Source organism: Morone saxatilis, unplaced genomic scaffold, assembly GCF_004916995.1.
Source record: "Morone saxatilis isolate NCDOM2014 unplaced genomic scaffold, NCSU_SB_2.0 Contig16, whole genome shotgun sequence".
Classification (NCBI taxonomy): Eukaryota; Metazoa; Chordata; class Actinopteri; family Moronidae; genus Morone; species Morone saxatilis.
Window position 1 is genome coordinate 15812041 of NW_023339718.1, and position 23067 is coordinate 15835107.

Genomic DNA, 23067 nt, shown 5'->3' on the forward strand with positions numbered 1-23067 from the left:
TCGTCGCGTCTCGTCTCGTCTCTCGTCTCGGTCTCTCTCTCTCTCGTCTCTCCCCCCGCTCTCCTCTTCCTGCGTTGGCTGTCTGGCTGGGATGTTGTGTCTGTCTGGCTGCTTCCTTCTTGTCAGTCGTTTCTCATTCCTTTGTCTGTCATCTCACCATTTCTACTCTTGTTCTGTCTTTTTGTGAATGATTGCTTGCTGCTGCACTTCCAGAGATGCTGCAGATGTTACACGGAAATTGCACCTGGCTTGCCAATGATGTGTAACATCTTCATGCTTCATCTCAACAGCGTTCAATCAAGGAAATGTGAGATGAATTTGAGATGGGTAATGATTTTTCGAAATTAATTATAGCTTATTAATAATAGCTTTTTAAAGGGAAAATGTAATGATTTTATGTAGATACGATGCAATGACACACACAGTGAGTCTACACAGGTCGTGTGCATTTTACGCAAATCAGATTGTACAAGTAGATTAGAGGTGAATATGAGAACATTGTCTAATGGGGGAGGTGCGAGGGAGGCTGACTGTATTAAAACCACTACAATGTTCAGCGATGGAGTAACAGAGTTCTTTAGTTCTCAAGTATGAGCTGGCACACACACCCCGCAACCTGAAGCCTTTCTGGGGTTAAGCCAGAATGATCTACATTACCAGCCACTCAGAATTACTGCCCCCAGCTGGCTGCCAGTCAGGTATATTCATTTATTCTGTCCTGATAAGCGATGGCCTGTCATGGACCAGACTGCAATTCTAGGCGGCTGCATCTGTACTCCTCTATTGGCTCCTGGATCAAGCCTGAAAAGGGTTGGGCAGCCTCTGCCAGCTTGCGGCTCAGCTAGTTCAGAATAAGGTCAGAAATGAAGTGGGACCTAGCCCAGAGCATTTGGGTACTCCCAGTGAGCTCTGACATAAGCAATGACTATAAATACTCATTGCAGACTCCTCTCCCATTCTTTCCCCCTCCCCCATTCCCTGTGTTCACCCATGGGCACTCGCCTGGAGACTCCACCTGTCTTCAGGAGGGGACAAAACAAGAGGAGGTAATTCCTTGTATTATGTTGATTGAACTCGCATACGTCGTCAGTAATACATGCTGCCTTTGTTTTGTTATTTGACTTACAAATTAAATTAACCTCCCTGTTTGACTGGGTTAGCGCTGTTTTCACCCGAGAGTGTCCCCCACCCCAAGAGATATCTGCAAAATTCCCTGGTTGCATGTGTCCTCCAAATGTCCTGTGGAATTTTCTTGGCATTTAGGCCAAACATGTTCGAATTTTTTTTCCCTCTGGTGTAAAGTTAAACAAGAACTCTAAACCAGCCTCATTTTAAGGAGAGTCTGCGCATCCTGGGTTTTCCCAAAGGTAGTGTTGTGTGTTGTGAGTAATTACAAGTGACGAGGCTTCACTTCTGACATCACCTCCATGTGATTCTTTGCATGCAGTGATAGGAAAGCATTATTTCCTGATGATATACCATTATGCTGCAGTTGTAATTAGGGTTTAATATACATGGGAGGAGGGATCCCTCCCTTCTTGTTAAAGTGTAATACTGTGCTGTGCAAAATTAGTTTGAGAACAAATATAAAATACAATACATGCTCATATAAACACTATTTGTCAGCCTGCTGCAGGGTTAGGGTTAGGTAGTTAGTAATATCCCCTGTATTACTTACCTAGTTTGATCATTACATATTTGTATAGACATTTTGGGATTTTTATCAACATTCCTTACAGTTCTACCATTGGATATATTGCAATGTGTTTCAGCCTAGTGGAAAGTACCCATGAGCAACTAGTTGCTCCATCTACATTTCCTTTTTCTCACAGTCTTTACTCTTGCTTGATCTTTAGGCCTATGTCATCACTTCTATGCACGTACTGGGTCATCACTGTTTTGTCATAATGATTTAAAAGGAAATACAAGAAAGTGAAGTAGCTGGTTACTGTAATGTAGGTCTAAAGAATAGACACACAGTTGGTTCCCACAACTGTGTGTCTCTTCTTTAAGATCAGATAAGATAAAATAAGATAGACTTTATTGATCCCACACTGGGAAAATATTACTCGCTACCGCAGCTCCAGGTACCACGCAACACAATAGATTAGACAACACACATTAAATCAAACAGAACAGAAACAGAAAAGGACAAGATATAATAAAAATAGAATAAGAGTTATATGTACACTATATACAGCGTTTTAAATACATATGTGACTGATAAGAAACATTGCACAGGTCACCACGGGAGGTAGCCGCACGGTGTAGAAATAAATAATTGCACAGGTCAGAAATATATATGCCATTAGTGTAGAAGAAATATAGGCTATAGACACAGGGCTATGAATATACATTAGACTAGTAGAACAGGTGTTAAATAGTGACTGGGATAAGTGTTGGCAGATGTTACAGAGACAAACAATACGCTACAATATGTTGTTGCTGATTTACTGTTTTTTATGAGTGCCAACAGGTTTTAGGCAGATTGGCTTTCTCAACTATTTTCAAAACTCCTCCAATTGTCACATTTTACATGTCAAGCTTTAGATGAGATGTGTAAGCGTTTCAATCAAATTCTTTTGGCTGATTTAGGTCAACAGAAAAGAAGGCGTTTTGTTGCAACTTTTGACTGGCAGTACATACCTCATGGGGACAGCCATTTTGTTGTGTTTGTAGATATTTTCTTGGAGGAGCATCTTTGCCGGTCTATCCCTGCCCCCCCAGAACCCCCTCACCGTCCACGCTCTCTCTCTGGCTCTGCTTCTTTTTCTCCCTCTTTGTGGCCAAGCACAAAGGAGCTGTTATCCTTGGGCTACTGGTTGCCATGGCGATAGCTCACTGTGACTTCCCCCTCCACATTCCCAAGTTCTGGTCCAAGTGGGTCGGGAAACGTCCCGCTTCTCTTGGCTCAGCACCATTTAATGCCAAATTAGACCTGGAAATATTAAGTTGCTGCTCCACGAGTGGCTCCTCCATGTTTGATCCTCAACCTAGAGTGTCTGGGTTTTTTCCTCTAACATCATAAGGGAATTTATTATTTGATTGATTTGTCTTTGTGTTTGTTGTGTATCGACTGCCTAACTTGCCATGTTTGCACAATATGTGTGTGTTTGTCGGTAGTGTATGGGTATTTAAGTATGCACAGGTATGGGGACTTAAGTTGTTTGCAGGGGGTAAAGTAAAAGCAAATGACTGACCACTGATTTAATCTATATCTTTCTGTCTCTTCAGGGTTTCTGGGTGGAATGACCCTACCATGATGCCAAAACCATGCCACACCCTACGCCCAGGTGACCAAAGAGGGCGTGTCTGGCTATCAGCCAATCGCAGAGGGAGCCCCAATAGAGTTACTTCAGATTCCAGTTCAGAAACATTTTCTCTCAAGAGCCTCCTGCATCACTGACACTCTGCCCCTCTGGTAAGTTTGATTACTACTTGTTATTTCAGACTATATTTATATATATATATATATATCTATATTAAATGTCTTTCTTAAACAAATAAATGTAATGCAATTAATGTGTGTTGGCCAGACCAGAAACTTTTTTATTTTTACCCAAGGTGTTCATACCAACAGGCAATGGTGCATTATACAGAAATGCACTGTTGTAACTTTGAATCATAAAATATGATAGTTACATTTCCTTTTTACAGACAAGCCACCAACCTTTTTATTTCTCCTCAGGTTGTAGCTCTTGTGCCCACCTCCTTCACTCCTGCTTTCTCTGGAGTCCTTACTGTTTCCTGATTACCCATCTTGGGATGTTGGCGTTGTTTTGTGGCAGCTGCCATGGAGATAGACGGGTTCCTTTAGTAGGCCATTTTAGACACAACTTCCAGATGTTGTGCCAGATGCAGGTTGTCCACACGGGCAGGATTAGACAAGGACGGGCACAGAGGTAAGATGCTGATCTGAGACATTGGTTTCAATTAGATAGAAGACAAATTAGGTTTATGCCTTGCCTAAATCATATTATGTATAGCGGCCCATTAATGTAATTAAAGAGCTGTATATACATACTGTTTAATATGTGAAAGGTAAAGGAAAAGTACCTGATTTCCCCTGTTGTGGCAATTATATTATAACATTATGACATAGTGAACTCATATAGTCAATTTTAAGTGTCAAGGCAGTGTGTCAAAACCAACAATCAAAGGCATACCATTCCTTTGCAGTCACAAAAAAGAAACCAGTAAAAATAGATTCAGCAGCCCAGCTTTCACATTTCCTTTTCTGTAAAAGAAAAAACATGCACACCATATGAGATTTGTTCATTCTGTTCATATATGTAACAAAATGTGTCATGTGTACTGCAACAAATCTTTTGGTTAAAGTGACAATTTTCAGAACCCAAAGACTCTAAATTACAGTTGGCTTTTTGTCTTCTGAATTTGTCATGCTTTTTTATGCTTTCATACAGTCCACAATTTTTAATCGCTTTATCTGCCCTGAATAGTAATACTGTATTTCATTCCTCTTAGGTGTTGTGCGGCTCAGCTTCCTGATTCACACCAATTGACAACATCACAGCAGGAACTATAGGACTTCCTATTCCTGTGGAACATCTTGTTCTGCCTCCTGGCACTTGTGAGGACCTACTTGACCCTGTTGCACAAAACTTAGTCAAGACTTTAATCACCCAGCATAGAAACCATGCGGCACATTCACGTGGAGTTAGCCCACAAAAAGGCTCCATTAGAGCTTCCAGCCCAGGAGGGGGACCTGCCTCCACCTACAGTTCCAACACTGGGCCTGGACCCTGGGGTCAGACCTGGGGCACCCAGGCACTTCGGACAGGAGGAGTTGCGCCTCCAAAAGGTCTACCAGCTCTCCATTTTCTCCCAGTTGGGGGGATTTTCTACCTCCACAGAATCCCACACTGATACCCAACAGAGGCCTGTCCGGGTGGGTGTGAAAAGGGGGCTAGAAGAGCCCCAGTTGACTCATAAGCGCCCCCACCTGGGGGACTCCTCAGATAAGGAGGCATTGGAGGGAGGGGTCCTTTGTGGGCCAGCCCCCGCTCAAGGTGTTGGGATGGGGTTAACAATGGGCCCCGGTGGGCCTGGTTCTGTATACTCTTGCACACAGATGGAGCACAGAGACTCTGAGGGGGGACTGTCACCCAAGTCTCCACCCCTCTCCCCAAACCACAACCCCTCCCGACGTCCAACTCAGCACAATCACGACAGGCCCATTCCTGATGTGTTTGCTCCACTCTCACCTAAATCCCCCCCAATGTGTGACCCACATAGTCATCTCTGTGACCAGGGCCATTCCCTCGGAAGCTCAGCCAGGGCTGAGGCACCTAATGGGGGCCACACACCCACCTACTCACTAGGTAGCCCTGGAAATGAGAGCTGTAGTAATGGCTCATCTGGAGGCCAGCCCAGCCCATACTTATATGAAATGTCCACGTATGAGACTCCCAACCCTGCCAGTCCCACCAGCCCTCCAGGCCCTTTCTCCCCCCCACACCACACAGAGCTGCAGGAACCAGGTGAGGCCACTGAATGGGAAGTTGGACTTGAATCCTCCCCACCAGAGCGAAGTGCCACCCAGGCTGCCTCCTCCTCTAATGGTCTGTCTTCCTGGGAGAAAACTCCCAGCACTAATGGCCACCGTCTGTCCTCTGGAGGCCACTGGCCTGCCAAAAAGAGGCTTCTGTCCCCGAGCGACACAGGGGAGTCATGTTCAGAAGACGAGGGACCCTCCACATCAAAGAGAAGCAGGTTGTCATTGCTGGCTCCAGGACTTGGCCCAGCCTCATGTCGCAGCACTGATTCTAAAGCTGCCCCTTACTGGAACCACCTGCTGCCCTCTGCATGGGACCGGCCTAAGGTCAGCACACTCCCATACATACACTAACACACATCATACATACTGTCTTGGAAAATTGCTTTGATTAATCTAATTAACGAAAACAGCAGCCTTAGCCTATAGTTCCAACTACTGTCCTAGCTAATAGATAACATGAGCTGTTATGCAACTTGGTTATATTAACAAGATAGTATGATGGGTTGAAATTAATTAAGTTACTGTGAGAAACTGATCAGTTTTACTCAAAAAGGACACAAAATGTCCACTTTCTCAGTACTGTTGGTCAGAGACATGCAGTTAGCTGCTCTGGGGAACACCTGCTCAGTAGCGAAGAAGCTCCAGTTTGACTGCAAGAGTCGGACATTTATAAATATTCTTATGATCCTCATATTATTCATGTTGAGGAAAACGGTTTTCTTTTTCTTTTTTTAATGACCGGATGAAGGTTTTCCAACCATAATGAACTACTACTACTAGAAAGAAGCTCTAGGTGATTTTGTTGCAGCATACATTAAAAAACAGCCTGTGCACATTTGCATGCAAACACCGTGCTTTTAGACCAAAAACACTTAGAGGCTTCTAAACCTTTGAATACGGAATAAGAAATAGCCGTTGCAATTCGGTGGTTGATGGTAAGACATCTGTGAGCCTTGACAGTCTTGGAAAAGAAGCCGAGGCATAAATAAAGAGAAACTAAGAGAACGAGTAAAAGGTGAAAGAATGAAGTGATGGCTGGGTCATTATCACGCCACGCTGGAACAGGCTGAGTAGCTCCAGAATAAAGCCCATTGAGGGAGGGTCCATTGTTCCTCTACATGAGTGTGCTCATACACTCTCACACATGCTCACATAAACACACACACACACACACAGGTACATACATCCTGCTTAAAAATGGTTCTGGAAGTGAATTGGCCATTTTTGAACATTGGGAGGCCAGAAAGAGCTTTGAGTGTGTGGGTTTGTGGGATGGGATGTGTGTTAGTGGTGACAATAGGGTTCACCAGTTCACTAGTTAGGTTTCATACAGTGGTGGGATCATTGTGACTAGAGGTGTTTTAGTGTACGTGTGAGGGAAGCACAGGGAGAAACAGATAGATGTAAGAAAAACTCAAGGACACAGATTAGGGACAGAGAGAGCAGAGAAAGGGAGAGTTAAGGGAAAGGAGCAAGGCTGAACTGTTTACAGGTGGTATTTCAGCAAATAAAGGTTAGAAAAAGATATTTTCGAGAGACAGAAGCGGTGACGGGAGGACACTCTAAAATGCCGTCTGTGGTTTTGATCGAGTGTGACGATGAGACGGCAAGCTGACAAAGAGCTCCAAGCTCTGTAGAGAGCCAGTGTAACCAAGGGTTGGCTAATACCAATACGTTAACCATGAGTGAAAGCTTTGCTGTGAGCAGATGGCTAGCAGGTAGCGTAGGTTTGGCTAGTGACGAGTCATCTGACAGTCGTGTGGCCTTTACGATGAACGGCAGCCTGGAAATGGGGAATGTTTGTGCGTGTGAAGCAGCGTCCAATAGTCAGTGCTCAGTAAGTAAAAGACACCTGAAATACACAATTACACATAGAAATGTATCGCACGGGAACACAGAAACACAAACATATGCCCATTTATTTGAATAGTTTCATTTTCTGTGTGTGTTTTATTTTATTCAACATTTCAAGCAAGTTACTCATTTGTGAATGACTATGTGCAAACATAAATCAAAACATTAATGAAGAAAAACAAATCATAATTTCCTTTTTTTTCCCCCTGTTCAGACTGCCACAGACTGCACAAGATCAGGAAGACGTCTCAAAAGTGGGCTGCGGCTGAAGAGGTGAGTGCTGTCATATTTCTGACAAGAGAAGAATATTTAAACTCGAGCAAAGTCAACGCAGGGAAAGACGGTGGGAGTTTGCGCCGGCTGTATGTTATTCTAAATTGAAGGGTTTTGTGTCTGGACTTGAACACTCAGACACAATCAGAGGCATGTGACATGTTGGTTAAGACAAAATTAGTGTAATCTTAACCACTAACCATGGGTCTGTTTTGTGTGTGTTTGTGGTCATATTCAGTCGGCAGCTGCGCAGCGGCAGACACACAGACACCGGCCGCTCCACACGTTCCAGTTGGCCCTCATCTTCCATCAGCAGATCGCTACTCGGCAACTTTGAGGTACAAATTGTAAACCTTATTATAACTTTAGGAGACATGAGTAACTGCAGGAGAAAGATGGTGCTGGTGTCTGTGGGGTCTATTAACAGATCCAGCTGGAAACCCTTGACCAATGTAAACCCAGTTCGGGTTTAGCCTGGAGAGTCTTGGTTCTTCTTTGATGACATACACTCTTTGGCCACTTAATTAGGTTGTACAATCAATCGCAATTCAATACAACAGCTCAGCCATAAATTCTACCTTTAAGAAGTTTATACTGTTCAGTTTTTTGGTGACATTGTTGGAAATGTGTAAATTTGATTATATGTTTTATAGGGTGGTGTTGTACTGGACTACATTATATTAAGAGGTGTTCCTTATTTTCTGTCTTTCCCATTTATATACATGAGGCGGGCAGAGTATTGGAAATACCTCTCAATATATTGCAGTCTTTTAGGAACACTTTTTATTTTAGCTAAAATCCAACAGATAGGTTAAAACAATAATGTTTCAAATTCAAAAATACATTATAAAACAGAGAAATATTTTCAACAGGACTTTCAAGGAAGATGGACTTTTTATAATAGGTTGCATAAAATTGTGTTGCTGATATTTTCGATACACCCTGTATATCTGAATATCAGTGAAAAGAGCATAATTGTTGAATATCTTTTCAGGGCGGAAATCTTAATTTGGGGTCCTCCTCTGGATGTAAATGGGCCTGGCTGTTTATCAGATTGTTGCGCCTCGCCCAGGATTGTAAGGACTGACAGTAAATGCAGAAAATAAGTTAGTGCCAAAATGTCATGGTTAACATATCCGAGATACTTGCTTTAATCCTTAGTGTAGCTGATTTAAAGAAGGAGGATCCTAATATATTGGCATTACAATAAGGGAAAAAAGGGTATCAATGTAATAATGTTAGTTTATGATTTAATGCTTTCAGTTGTTGTTGACCTGCATATTTTATTTCTGTGTTCAACGCTGCTTTGGTTTCAATTAAGATAGATTAATAAAATATGGATTTAACAGTCTAAGTAGGGTATTTCTTTGATTCTATGGCCAAACTTGAGTCAGAGTGCAGCAATAAACCGTGTCCTTAATAAACCCTAAACATTATAGTAGAAAGAATTTTAAAAGGCTATTGTTCTCTTTATCTTGTGTGTTTCAGGAGTCTATACTGAAAGGACGATTCTCCCCGTCAGGCCAGATTGAAGGCTTCACGGCGGAGATTGGTGCCAGCGGCTCCTATTGCCCGCAGCACGTCACCCTCCCTGTGCAGGTTACGTACTACGACATCTCCGAGCACAGTGCACCCTCACCCTTCCTGGTCAGTCTGTGTGTGTGTGTGTGTGTGTGTCTCTAAAAGATATTGATATTGTGTTTTGTGTATCGTTGTGTGCACGCTTAGTCAAGCACAAACAATAAACCAAACCAATAAAACAGCACTTGTGGCAGGTAGTTTAATTGATTGCATGAAAAAAATACACTCTAATAAAAGAGGCAAAAAGCTAGAGATCAGAACAACTACCCAAAACAATAACAAATATAGAATTGACTTCAACAAGATTGATGTTGGCTTGCTTCCTCAGAACCAGATGTAAAAAAATATTTCCCATGTTTTTCCTTTAATGCATAAATCATAGAGCCTTTTTCCCCACATCTGTCCACCTCAGCCCTGAATACTATACATTCATCACACATATAATCATATGACAGAAGATCCCCAAGTCCTTAGTCAAGTAGAACCAGCATTAATATGTGAACAACTTTAGTCTTTAACTGTGTCTGCTGTTACTCTGGACCATTTGGAAACCAGCTGTTTTCACTTTCTTAGCTTCATGCCTCATGTTGACTTTGAATTGTTGTGTATAAAAATGGTGAACGTTAGGCCTCTTTTGATTCACTTCTTTGAACTGTTAATTGGCTTTTAACATAATACGACTCCCTATGTAGCTGCCTTTTATAAGTGCAGCCTGGGGTAGTTATTTTAGAGTTAGTCCACTTTAATTTAAGAGGGTTATTTTTTTGTGTTTAGTGTTTTTGATGATAATTTGGTTTTACGTGCATAACATATAAAGATGTCAGTTCAGTGGATCAAGCCAGACATAAAAAACACCATCGTAATGCTGCTGTCATACTTCTGCTCCCTAAAAGTTTCCCTTTTAGAACATTTAATCCAGACCCTGTCCTTGATGTAGAACCTCACAGCTATTAAAATGTACCCGAGAATAAGAGTCATTTCGTCATTACAGAGATTGAGGACATTTAATCAGTGCTGTGTCTCTGTCTCTCTCGCTCACAGGGGGTGATATCCCTTGAGCCTCTTGGAAAGAAAGGATACAGCATACCCAAAGCAGGGACCATTCAAGTGGTAAGTTGTCTTTGTCTTTCATCCTCATCTCATTCTTTGCTTGAAGAAAAATGAGACATATCTGCTACAATATGTTGATATCCTTACATTCATACTATAAGGGTCCTGTACTTGCAAGGATTAAACTATATGCAGTATTTTTTTGTGGTTTGAATTAAAGAAATTGCCTCTTGTACCCTTAATTTACCACCACTGCCAGCTGTCTTATTAATGCTGTTTGAAATGCTGTTTGAAATGCTGACTTTGGTCTGACATCTGCTCGCAGACCTTATTTAATCCCAACAAAACTGTGGTGAAGATGTTCCTGGTGACCTATAACTTCGGCGACATGCCCGTCAATCACATGACCTTCCTGCGCCACCGTATCTTCCTGGTGCCTGTAGAGGAGGGGGTTGATGGGAAAAGTGAGGCGTCTCCAGGGAGCGCAGTGGTAGACAGGAAGAAGATTCTCTGCTACCTGATACATCTCAGGTATGAGTGAAATTCCACTTGCAGTCATTTTTACACCTGATGTTTTGTTGGAACTTGACTTGCTTTAATAGCCTGTGCCGTGATGTCTGGATCACAAGATTACAATAACATCAAATGCTTAATTGATATATCTGATATGTAAGAGTGTTACAACTATAGTCTAATGTATATTTTTTTATAATATTATGGTGCCTTTGCAATTTTTACTGAGTATTAGGAAACTATTTTTGTGCACTTGCAGTAGTTTAAGTTGAAAAAATGTTTTGCCAACACATTCTTTTGGTTTTGGCTTTCTCAGATTCCAGAGCTCCAAATCTGGGAAGATCTACTTGCACAATGATATCCGGCTGCTATTTTCCCGCAAATCCATCGAAGTGGACACAGGGATCCCTTATGAGCTGAAATCTTTCACCGAGGTGCCGAGAAACCCTAAATACTCCCCACGCGTGTGACCCCAGCTTGACCCTTTGATCCCCCCCCCGCACCCCCCAAACACCAACGCAGCCCCTCCTGTGCTTCCTAAAGAGGAGGGAGGGAAACAGACAGACTGCTAGAATGATGGACACAAAACTTGATAAGACTTGATGAGACATGCCACATGCACACAAGACACACGTGCACATATGATACAGTGTTACTGATAGTAAAAGTCCTGCTTTTTATGCATTCATTCGCTACTGAAAGTCGAAACGAATTGGTGATTATAAAAACCACTCAGCCGAACACAGCGTTCCTTGTATCTTCCATTGTCTGAAAATATTACAAATATTAGAAATATTAGTGTCCAACATGCAGGCAAAGGCAGGACTTTTACAACAACCTCATCTGTACAAACACTGACACACACACCAAAAGAGACTGACAAGACTCACACACAGCACATAGTACACACGTGACAGCTGAAACACTTCTCGTGGCGACTCTCTGAGTTCAGTGTTAACATGCATGCCTTGTGACTTAAACACCTGAATTTTCCTCTAGTGCCGTATCACACTGTCCTTCACTCTGCCTGCAGCTCCAACCGCCTCATCGGATCAGTAATCTCCACAAGTTTTGATTTGACAAAAGGCCACAATTATAAGCACATCCCTAATTGTGGGGAGAATCAAATGATTACCCTCCTTCCACACTTTTCACACACTTACCGACCAGCGGAGAGGAGATGAGCAGAGACACAAACACTAGTGAAAGGGAAGGCTGACATGGAGTCAGCCATCTTGATCTTGGATGTCTTATCATTTAACACATGATAAAAAAAACACACCAACTTGATTTGACCAAACTCAGGACATCTGACGAAGAATACATTTCTCTTCTTACCGTTTCACCTATCATGGTACAGACCACTGTGTACACTTCAAGCCAGGAGGGCCATACCATGCCCTGAAAAACAGGGGAATCCAGTTCATTTTATGTAGCCAGACTGAGGGACACTGTGCTGTTTTCCTTTTTTTTCCTTTTTTTTAGATTCTGTTCAGAACAGTCTGATGTTGGAGCAGAAAATGAAAAAAACAACAAGCTGTAGTATTTTTATTAATTTATGTTTTCGCAAATGTCTTAATAAGCAATATGCTGCACAAAGTAGAGTGTGTTTTTCATCTGGACGAGCTTTCTCTCTGGAGGTGGGAACAGAGAAAGCGGAGAAATAAGAGTGAGGGAAGAAATGGGAGGAGGGAGGGATGATAGGGGAGGGAAGGGTGGTTGGGTATTTAATATGGGGAAAAAGTCTATGTATATTTAAAAGAATAAACTCTGCGACTGGCGAGTAGCACCCGTGTTTGTTGTTGTTTCTGATTGACAGCCATTGTGGAAATTCTATTTTTACCTCATCATTGCTGTGCTGCACTTTGGCTCTCCACCCAATTAAATCGGTCGGATATCAGCCAGAAGTGACTGTTCCTCATTAAACACAATTTCCTTATCAACGTCATTATAAAATGTTTCAACAAATAGTTAAACTGTAGCGTGTTGACTGGCTATTATATTTCCACTCCTACTTGAGACAAACCAGAAATAATGTACAATAAAGGAAGCAGCTGACTAATAGTCACAAAAGGGAAGCCTGTGAACAGACGCTCAGTTTGATTTCCGTTCTTGCAGATGTATACAAATCTGCATGAGAGGAACCTTTAAGCTATAACATGCTTCCTCTCCTGGCTTCTACTGCACCACTGAAAGTGCTCGGTGGCTAAAGACAGACAGGCTTTGGTTGTTCTGGGCAGTTCTGCAAATATTGATGTCAAACTGTGTTAATGTCAAGTACACTGCACTGCTGAAAAGAGAATCCATCCTCTGTAAATATTTCCCAGCTAAAAATACAGAGGAACATCTATATATATCTCACCAACAAAATACCCAGTCATTCCCGCAATACCACTGTTCATAATGTCAGAATAATTAGTTTAAAGCAATGTAGAAATAGGAATTATGGCCTGATCCTGAACTAATTTTGTATTTTGTGTAAAAGATGGTTTCCAAGATGGCGTGCTTTGTAACATACGGGCGGTTAACAAAAAACAAACAGAATTTAACACAAAAACAAAGAGACTGCAAACACTGCTACAAACATGATTTATATTCAGTTGCTTGTCAACTGATATCTGCTGCAGATGTCCGTTATATCTGTGCCAGTTACTTCTCATTCATCAGCAGTTTTGTGACTGATAAACCTGCAGCTTCCCTCTAGAGTTCTGTGAGGTGTCTCATGTTTCTTAAAGGCATCTTTTAAACCTTACAATGCTGATGAATGACATTAAACTTGACATCAACGACCTTTGTAGCAGCGTTTGTAAATTAAAGGACCAGTGTGTAGGATTTAATGGCATCTAGTGGTGTAGTTGCAGCTCCCTTGCTTCACCCTCCCCTTCCAGACGTGAAGCACTGGCTGCGAAATGCATGAAACACACAAAAACACGGCCTATGTAGGGCCAGTATTAGGTTTGTCCTTTCTGGGCTACTGTAGAAACATGGCAGTTCAACATGCAAGGTAACGAAAACATGACGATTCAGGTGATTATACACTAATGAAAACATAGTCATGCATATCATATTCCATTTAATAAATTACCCTAAATGTTACACACTACACCTTTTTAGGGGGAATAAAGGATAAAAATAGATGAACTCACCCATCTCTCACAAACACAGTTATTTATTCACACACCAGTGCTAACAAGTTGTGTCTCTGCAGTGGCTCGAAAGGCTCAGATGGGCGTTACATCTGTAAGCTTTAAACAGAGGGGAGGGTCTGGATAAAGCCAGCAGTCCCTCAGAGACCGGTGTTTACAGGAGAGCATGAACAACAAAGAAAGTTAAGCAGAACAGTTTTTCATGCTTCTTCTTTCCCATCTCTCTCCTTAGATTTCCCCCCTTTCTTCACACTTCTCCATGATACTTACTATTATCTAGACTTAACAGGATTATTGGCAGCACGATCATAAGGTGGATCTGTGAAATGAATCACCATTCCAAAGGGCAGATTTTACAGGATTTGTAGCCAGTACTGCCTCAGTTTCTCTAACAGCGACACTTGTAAACCCATGCTGACTTGGCCCATAGGATTGTCTCAAAGCATTTTCTGACCCCTGGTGGCAGGAGCCAGTACTGCCGCACCACATCCAGGCCTCAAGTACGGAAGCAGGCTTTAACAGGATGGACTCGAGGCCCATACATGTTCCAGACCTCGTGACGCATTAAATCATTTGCATTATTTGCCTCTTTGGAGCTCTGGTGGTCAAAACATTGTTGCTGTGAACACTCACATACAAAACTCCGGATTACCTAACAGCTGACAAATGTTGCTAATAGGCATTCATCCTAATATGACAAACCTTTACACCAATATTTTTAACTTGGTAGATGGTCTTGAGCGATTAGCTTCTGGATCGTAAACCTGGTAAATTTACATCATTCTGCTAAAATGGCTCTGCAGTGTCTGCTCTGCTTCTCTCATTCTCATTCTGGTGACTCAGGCTGCTTTCTGCTCCTGTCAAAAGAAATTGCTTTGGCACTACATTAATGTCATAAAAATTAGCAAGTCATCGTCCTGAATTCATTGTGAGTCATTCTCGCTGAAGCAGCAACGTGCTTTGATCTTTGAAATTTAAACAAATGCCATGTGTCTTTATGTCAATACCCTAAAATGTTTATTAAGAAAAAATGAGATAGTTGCAAGGAGAACAGAAAACTTTCCTGGAAACATTCTGCTATTACTCATTTTACTTATTACTCATGTTTCATCACAAAAGAAATATTAACATACATATTAGTGTCAATAATCACAATATTCAACTATCCTGTCATTTCTTATGTTTTGATAAGGAGGTTAAATGATTCAGCAGCTGATGAGACACAAACATTAAGTTTAACATAACCAAGATCAGAGCTGGTCGTTGATTTTCTAAAGAAAACAAAGTCTGCTTTCTTTTATAAGCACATCGAAAGATAATATGTGCTATACTGAGGTGGCTATTTGTGTCAATTACGACAACTGTCCCATCATATTTAAATATTTTAATCCTGTGACAAAGATAGAAGACATCATTTATGTTACTGTTTGGTGAGGAGCTTCGTTCATTGATTGCTAATATCATCCATAAATAGTCCCATCATTACCCAACTGATCAGGGCTCACTGGCTGCAGACCCCTGTCTTTTTGTAAAATCCCTGAGCGAGTGTAGTTCCTCCTTCCTTCCTCTTCTTCGTCTATATGACGTCAACCAGTGTGTTGGCAGCGCCCTCGATGGCCTGGCTCAGGACTGACAGGTGGTAGTGCACTTTGTCCCAGTCCCTGAGCTGTCCTGATGACTCAGCTTTGGCGTAGGCATCTGCCAGACCCGGGAAGGTTGGCTTGCCAGCACTACTTGAAGCCCAGATAACATGCCTGTGTAACACACAGGGAGATAAAGAATGATATAACAATGATAGGCAGTTGAACAATTAATAGAGATGTGCTGAGTCACAATGAAGCAGAAAATCTCTTGTCAAGAGACTATGGCGAATCCAATGAGAGGAGGAGCGTAAATGGGTGTCAGACAGGAAGAGAAGAGAAAGGAAAGACTTTTAGCAGAAAAGAAACGGAGTTCTGGGAAACTTCAACTAAATAAAAGTGATTTTATTGTATCAATAGAAAAAGTTAACAAGCATCTCAAGCCTGTCGAGCACATGGTACACAGAAAACTACACATAGCTGCTTCATTTTATTTCAAGACAAATCATCTTCTTACCTGAATGCATATTTATCCGGGAAGGCCAGGGGGTTCAAGAAAGCTCGGTCCAGCAACATGAGCTGATCGTTGATCCTTCTGACCTTCAGCGGACTAAGAGAAGAGATGGAGAGAGAAGGGGTGGTTCATTTCTATGTGGGCAGAAAATGGGAAAACAACATGTCTGTATCTGTATGTTTGTGCTCTTACGCTTCATTCGCCAGGTCTGAACTGAGAATCACCTGGTCCAAATGGGTAGCTGCACTGCGAAAGCTGGCCACTGCACGTTTTAGTGGTTCTGAAAGAAGACACATCAACTGTGCATACCGCCTGGCAAAGATTTTACCCTCTCTAATCCTCTGTGACTGCTAGTAAGAGAAACAGATGCTCCTTCTGTTGTTTGTTCTGTTCTTAAGTGCAGCCTGAAGACAGTTTTTTTGCATTTATGTCCTCAGGTTTTTCCGACTACAAAGAGCATTTTTTGTTAATGCAGGTTATGCATAATATTCACTGCCCCATCTGAAACACTCTTGACAGTCTTGACAGACTGAAAAATATAACCCAAATGAAACACATTTACTTGGATAATTTCTATTAGTGTGCATTGTATACTAAAATATCCCCCTGCATCACTGAAACATCTCTACCTGTCCTGTGCTTACCCATGGATATATGCTTCGCTTGCAGTTGATTCTGATATAGGTTCACTGCTGTCTCCAGGTAGTCCTCCAGAATCTCAGCGTAGTCACTACAGTTTAATGGCAACACCAGGCTGTCAGCCAATCGGATCAGGACATTTCCCGCTGTCCTGGCAATGGCCTGGTGACTGACAAACCCTAAGTGGAGGGAGTTGTAAGAATGAGATGTTATACATTAGAGGAATTGTTGGGAAAATGTTTTGCTGTCTAATCAGTTATCAAGTTTGACAACAGAAGTTCGAGAAATTGAGTAAAAACTAAGAAATAAAGGGCTTTTTGTTAAAACATACCAAATTTTCCAATGGTATAACATAAAATAAAGCATAATCTACCAATATACCATGACAGAAACATGGCAGAAAGACTGAATTTCTGCCACTAACTGGTTGTACAAGAGGTACAGTACAAGAGAAGCCAATATGTGATAACATGAGAGACGTCATAGCTCACCAGGATCAATGAACTTAGAGGCGTAGTCGAAGGTGTCGTATGCTGTGTGGTACGCAGGGTAAATCCGAGCATTTGTTTTACTCTGTATGAAGAAAAACATCCATATGATAAAAGTTAAGACTTCTCTACACACGTGCTCACCAAAATGAGAAACTTTTCTTGAGTGACAGGTTTTTTAACACAAGAGATAGAATGAGACAGCTTAAAATAAGCAGTGCAGAAAGACAGCAAAGTGCAACAAATGTAAGATCCAACTGGCTGGGAGGAGGAATGTGTCTTGGGCCCAATGAAGAGAAACCAAATGACAGCAGAAGAATAAAAAACAGGCTTTCATCTCAGGCCACAACATTGCACTACAGATTGAAGACATTTGTGCTTGATGCTGCTGCCTTCACGGTCCGAATATTTTAGTGGAAAAAAACAACTGTACCATTCAAGGTTTCTACATCCTACATACTAAAAGCACTCGCATTGTCATCAGACAAAAATGTATTACAGTAAGCCAGAGGCAGCGAGTTTATGAGGACTTCTTTCATACCCTGTCGTAAGTGTATGAAATGTCCATGGCAGTGATTCCCAGGTAATGGACGAAGGCGGCGTAATCACTACCTGCTCCTGACAGGTATCCCATCCTATCAATGGAAGACAGAAAACAAGATGCATCTTTTATTGCGAGACAGACCTGAGATTTCCATGTGGGCACATACATAGTAGACTTATACTCAACAAAAAAAAGATGAAAAGCAACACAAATTGAACTTGTTATCTTATGTTTGTGGGTTCATATATCTTGTCCTGCTTAGATTGTCTCATCCTATCCAAGATTCTATCATTTAACCAGCTAACCCTAAATGTCCGTTCACACGTCTCTAAAAACTACACAGGATGGATGAGGTTTCTTGGTTCAGATCAAGAATGAGAGAAATATCTCCCATACATAGTTTTGCAAACTCTCAAACAGATATGGGGGATTTGAAATAAAAATCTTGATAACTTTTCTCCCAGGATGCAATGCAAGATGTGGGAAAATCAGATAACTATAACTGTAGTTCATTACCTGGGTATGCGTCCATGTGCTGGACTTGTCCTGTTGGAATATTTGATCCAGTTGTCGTACACAGATGTGGATTCCAGTCCGGCTGCATTGACCTAGACAACAAACACCCTTTCATGTGACAGGTTCTTAGTGCGGACAACAGTTTTTGTTCAAGCTGAAATGCTGGATAGAAACAGCTGAACTGACATGAGTTTATTTTTTAAAGAGCTCACCTGTTTTGCAGCTTTGAAGATGACATTCTGTACTGATGGCATCCCTGAAGCTCTGAGGGTGGCGTTGGCTGAGCAGGAGATGAATGAGTGTTTTGGATTAGCATCACTATTAACTTATAACTATTTCCAAGGCACAAGACTTGCAAGACTTGCAAGACTTGAACAAGACTAGTGAACACAAGCAACAGTGGCAGCCATTGTAGGATTTTTATTATACATATTTAACATTGGGAACCACAAAATAATGCCAAATGTCTTCTTTATAACATGGTAGATGATGTTTGTGATACTACAATGGCTTTGTCTATCCAAGTAAACCCAAGGACTGAGACTATTACAAGGCATTAGATATTTTCATTTAATCCTAACAGGTAGTGCAGGTGGAGCTTCTTACCAAAAACGGCTATATCCACATTGATGTAAGCTACGGTTCGTTCACTGAGCTTGGTGAAATATTGCTGGAGAAAAAACAAGATCATATTTATATCCGTATATAAGTACACAAAACAAAAACAAATTGTGGAATAATGGTACATTTAGTGTCACAGTAATATAAGTAAAAATAATTCATGTTTTCATTTGTAAATAAAGGCTTTTCTTTCTTTCTTTAAAACAAACAGTTTAGAATTACATTTACATATTACATTTACGTGTTAAAGTTTACAACATCTTGTGGATTCATTGTAAATCACCTCTGTGTATTCTGCAGACCCAATAAGGCCAAACTCCTCCGCTCCCCAGCTTCCAAAGATTATGGACCTACGTGGCCTCCATTTGCCTGCCACAGAGAGGAAGAAAAATAAACTCTTTATCCTGTTGTAAAAACAAAACAATCATTCAGTCATTCATTCAGTCATTCATTCAGCTATTAATATCCTCACCCTGCTTGACCATCTTGCCCAGCACTCTGGTCAATTCCAGCATGACCGACGTGCCACTGCTTGGGTCAATGGCACCATGAACCCAACTGTCCCTGTGGTTCCCATAGATCACATACCTGTCTGTGGACACAAACACACAGCAGTCACAAAGTAATCACAAGCTGAAATTAGACAAAATATAATGGCAGATTTACACATAGACCTCTCTAGACCCACCTGGCTCGACACTCCCTTTGATAACTCCCATCACATTGGAGGAGTTCTTCAACTCTTCATGGTTGAAGATGTCCAGTTTCACATCACTGGAAAAGAGGACACATTTACACATTTCAGACGTATGAAGCAGCAAGAAGGCAGACAGATAGCTGTCCCACTGCATGACCGCTGCCTCTCTTAAATTTTAGCTGAAATGGTCTCTAATGTGAATAAAAAATGATAAATTCATTTCTATGTGGTTCTATTGTATTTTTTTTATGTGTGTAACTACATTACATTTGCTATGTTAGGCATTCAGCTGTCACAATGTAGTTGCCCTTTTAGTACAACATCAAAACTAAATAAAATAATAATAATAATGAAGTTTACTTCATTATCTTTATATCATTTATTTGAATTGCTGAACGAAATTGGAGATGTGGGTAGAAATTCACAACATTAAAATGAGATTATAAAGAAGCCTATATTTATATATAGTATATTTATAAAAAAAGAAAGGTATGATCATGTTTATTTTATTATATAAAAAGGTGCATTGCTCAATAAAAAATGCTGAATATGTCTGGCAGTTGACCACCTGTTGTTGAAAGCAGATGTAGGTTTGAAACCTGGACCACCAAAGTTGTAAGTACAGTTGAATGCTCCCTGCCATTCCTTGGGAGCTGCTTCTCCACCTAACTCGCTGAAATGACCAATGAAAAAAAAAAAAATTAGAATTAGGATATAACCAACCATTTTTTGGCAGAATTAATTGCCTAATTTGTCTCATCACAAACCAGATTAGTATGTAGGCATCCTCAAATCCGATTGGTTGAGTTGGAATAGGAGGGATTCCTGTAATGTTCTCAACAGGAATTCTGTAGGTTTCCTCTGTAAGATAATGTAAAAAAGTTACATATTAAGATAAAATGACCTGACTTTATCTTTTTATGTATGTTCGAAGCTGTGCAGCTGTTGTAAAAGTCTTCTTTCAGACGGTAATGGAGCCAAAGTGCAGCAGTAGTAGAGTAAACACATCATAAAAGAGAAGAACACTACTGTATGTGCACCATATTTACACAAGTCATTAGTTACTTTTGGCAGCCAGGTAGGGTGTGAGCATGTCTCCATAATGAGTGTTGAAGGAACCCCTCTCCACGCCAGAGGGCGGCATGTACCAGGAGTGAGGATACGTCTCACTGGCGTCTGACATGAGACCATCGTTGATGTCCAGAGGATCTGTGTAAACAAGCACGCCAATGACACCATAGGGTGCTGCATTGATGGCCTGGATGAGACACACAAACACAGATATTATTGTGTTAAATTAAATAATGACATTACATTACACTTATCTTTTAACAGACATTCCCACAAGGAGGCTTTTGCTATCAAACAGTGACAATGCTCATGCTTGACCAAACCTTCTTGTGAATGTATTCCTGTCTTTGTGTTCTGTTTTCCTCTGTGTTGACTATCAACATGAATTAGGTAGAAAGTGATTCAAACTGTGGTAGTAATGCCTTCTGACATGGTGCTGATTGGTGATTTGTCCACTATAAAGAGTCTCTGAGAGGCTCATTTATACATGAATGAATAAACCTACAGACTCCTTTTGACCATTTTAACAATTTAATGAGAAACTGTGAAATTGCAAAATGCAGTACATTTAACACAAGTGGTTATATACTTTCTTAAGAGTAAGAGTTATAGATATAGATAAAGACTTATAGAGATATTGTATTTGCATGATTTTATAACATTATAACAAATAATCTATGTGCTTCTTTATGCTTTACATATACAAAAACTTGTTTTGAATCCTGATGAGATACTTTTAAATGATATTTAAGCACTTTAAGCACATTCAAGTCTGCAAAGTTTCTATCTTTGTTCTCAGTTAACCAGTTGGTGTAATTAACTGAGATGGTCTCAGAGTCGCAGTGCTGTAGGAAAAAAAAGGAAACTATGAAATTGCAACATGTTTGTCCTCTGTAACATTTATTATCTCAATAAAATGTGTTGTTTAAAGATTAGAGGTGTTGACCTTAGTGAGGAAACTTTCTAAAGCACTCAAAGCTCACAGGGATGTTACTGACACAGAACATTTGTCTCACCTGGACAGATTGTTTCTGTTTATTTTTTATAAAACATTACTAAACACAAACAGGATAATAAGCCGCTCACTAATAAGCACAAGTGTAACTCACTTTAGCAGCTCTTCCTGCTCCACCATATCTGGTGATAGCGATGGTTCCTCTGAGATCCACTGTCTGGTTCAACAGGAGGTAGTCACTTGGTTTCCCCTGGTTGGCGTACACCAGTCGCCCCTTAAAACCACCAGAAAGAGCACCTCTGTGTCAACAACAGCAACTCAAAAAGTAACCCAGAGAACAAAAAGCCAGGACTAGAAAATGTGATATTTTAATAACACTAATTTAAATACACAGCTGCCTTTTGTGCAGTTTTTTAGTCTGGGATATAGCAAATATTTTTCTACAAGAAATATATACACTGTATTTTTTCATATTCTTGAAAACCTCTAAAGATCATCACACTGCCCCCTGAGAATCCTTTCATTAAACTCTAATAGGCACATCTTAAATTCATTACAGCCTCTTATCACAGCCTCCTCTTTCATCATAACCACTGTTATGTCCCCCTCCTCCTCCCCTTAGATAGATAGTGATATACCAAATCAATCAATCTTGGGCACTCCTAACAGATGGGCTGTTGCTGGTTCATTAACTCAGTCTACATCATAATTCGTTAATCTCTATACGATAAGACAGACAAAGGGTTTTACCCTTAGGCCATATCTGCACTGGTAAATCACCAGCCATATCTGGCTTTTACTGAAAAACAATCATTCAAAAATACTATTCTCTTAAGTTTTTTTCCTTTTTCCATTTTAAGGTATTTACATTGTATAGATCTATATAAACTAAACCTCCCCCCAAGCTTCTGTTGTTGCACCACCACTTGTTTAAACTAGGAGTTTCATTTTTTAAAGATCTCAAAATCTTGGAACCTCATCACAGTCCAGTAAAGACTTGTCTGTCAAACACAGGCAATAGTCCTATGAGCCTACAGTGACTGTGGCTAACAGATACATGTCCCTTATCTTTCCTCTGTCAGAGGATGAAAGCAGGGGCCTCAAGGGTTATGAGAGGTAAGCTTGTGCTGTTTGTGTGACAATCATGTGAATTACTTTCCATAAATGATGAATGCTTCATTCAAACAGGGTGTTCCATTATCACCAACTAACTTTTTATTTGTCCATGTATCTGTCTATCCATGTATCTGTGCAATGAAATACTGGATGCTTCTTCTGTAGATGAATTGCAGTATATGGCTTCTTTATGGTTTACAGGTATTATTTCTTCATGACCTTGGCTAAGTGCTACAGATTTGGTTTCCAACACAAAGGTTGTCAACTTATTTGTGTTTTTAAAAAAGCCCTCTTTGTTTTTTCCTGAAAATAGTCCATCACCCAGGGGGGTAAATCATAACTTTGTGTAAAAGTTAATTCAGAGAAAATTATATTTATGCTCCTTACTAAC

General features: G+C 40.8%; 2 protein-coding genes across 4 annotated transcripts in view; one reads left to right on the plus strand and one right to left on the minus strand.

The window, feature by feature from the left end:
* The window catches only part of LOC118325699 (protein FAM214B), a 27743-nt gene extending 15389 nt beyond the window's left edge, over positions 1 to 12354 (plus strand). For 2 of the 3 annotated variants that reach the window (XM_035658474.1, XM_035658473.1), the window contains exons 2-10: positions 3235 to 3421; positions 3689 to 3902; positions 4486 to 5842; positions 7587 to 7645; positions 7884 to 7983; positions 9134 to 9292; positions 10268 to 10336; positions 10602 to 10807; positions 11106 to 12354. In XM_035658474.1, the coding sequence (XP_035514367.1) occupies positions 4658 to 5842; positions 7587 to 7645; positions 7884 to 7983; positions 9134 to 9292; positions 10268 to 10336; positions 10602 to 10807; positions 11106 to 11259 (1932 nt within the window). In that variant the 5' untranslated portion in view covers positions 3235 to 3421; positions 3689 to 3902; positions 4486 to 4657 and the 3' untranslated portion in view covers positions 11260 to 12354. Of the gene's footprint in view, positions 1 to 930; positions 1047 to 3234; positions 3422 to 3688; positions 3903 to 4485; positions 5843 to 7586; positions 7646 to 7883; positions 7984 to 9133; positions 9293 to 10267; positions 10337 to 10601; positions 10808 to 11105 lie in introns of those variants that run through there. The other variant, XM_035658475.1, reaches the window with a different exon arrangement.
* Positions 12355 to 15041: 2687 nt separating this feature from the next.
* naaladl1 (N-acetylated alpha-linked acidic dipeptidase like 1) overlaps positions 15042 to 23067 on the minus strand; it is a 9708-nt gene continuing 1682 nt past the window's right edge. Inside the window, exons 4-19 of the mRNA XM_035657785.1 lie at positions 21715 to 21834; positions 20600 to 20792; positions 20302 to 20395; positions 20103 to 20207; positions 19526 to 19611; positions 19310 to 19429; positions 19121 to 19206; positions 18823 to 18886; positions 18429 to 18496; positions 18217 to 18308; positions 17698 to 17791; positions 17160 to 17241; positions 16674 to 16847; positions 16222 to 16309; positions 16033 to 16125; positions 15042 to 15689 (exon numbers count right to left, since the gene is read on the minus strand). Of these exons, the coding sequence (XP_035513678.1) occupies positions 15512 to 15689; positions 16033 to 16125; positions 16222 to 16309; positions 16674 to 16847; positions 17160 to 17241; positions 17698 to 17791; positions 18217 to 18308; positions 18429 to 18496; positions 18823 to 18886; positions 19121 to 19206; positions 19310 to 19429; positions 19526 to 19611; positions 20103 to 20207; positions 20302 to 20395; positions 20600 to 20792; positions 21715 to 21834 (1737 nt within the window). The 3' untranslated portion in view covers positions 15042 to 15511. The remainder of the gene's footprint in view (positions 15690 to 16032; positions 16126 to 16221; positions 16310 to 16673; positions 16848 to 17159; positions 17242 to 17697; positions 17792 to 18216; positions 18309 to 18428; positions 18497 to 18822; positions 18887 to 19120; positions 19207 to 19309; positions 19430 to 19525; positions 19612 to 20102; positions 20208 to 20301; positions 20396 to 20599; positions 20793 to 21714; positions 21835 to 23067) is intronic.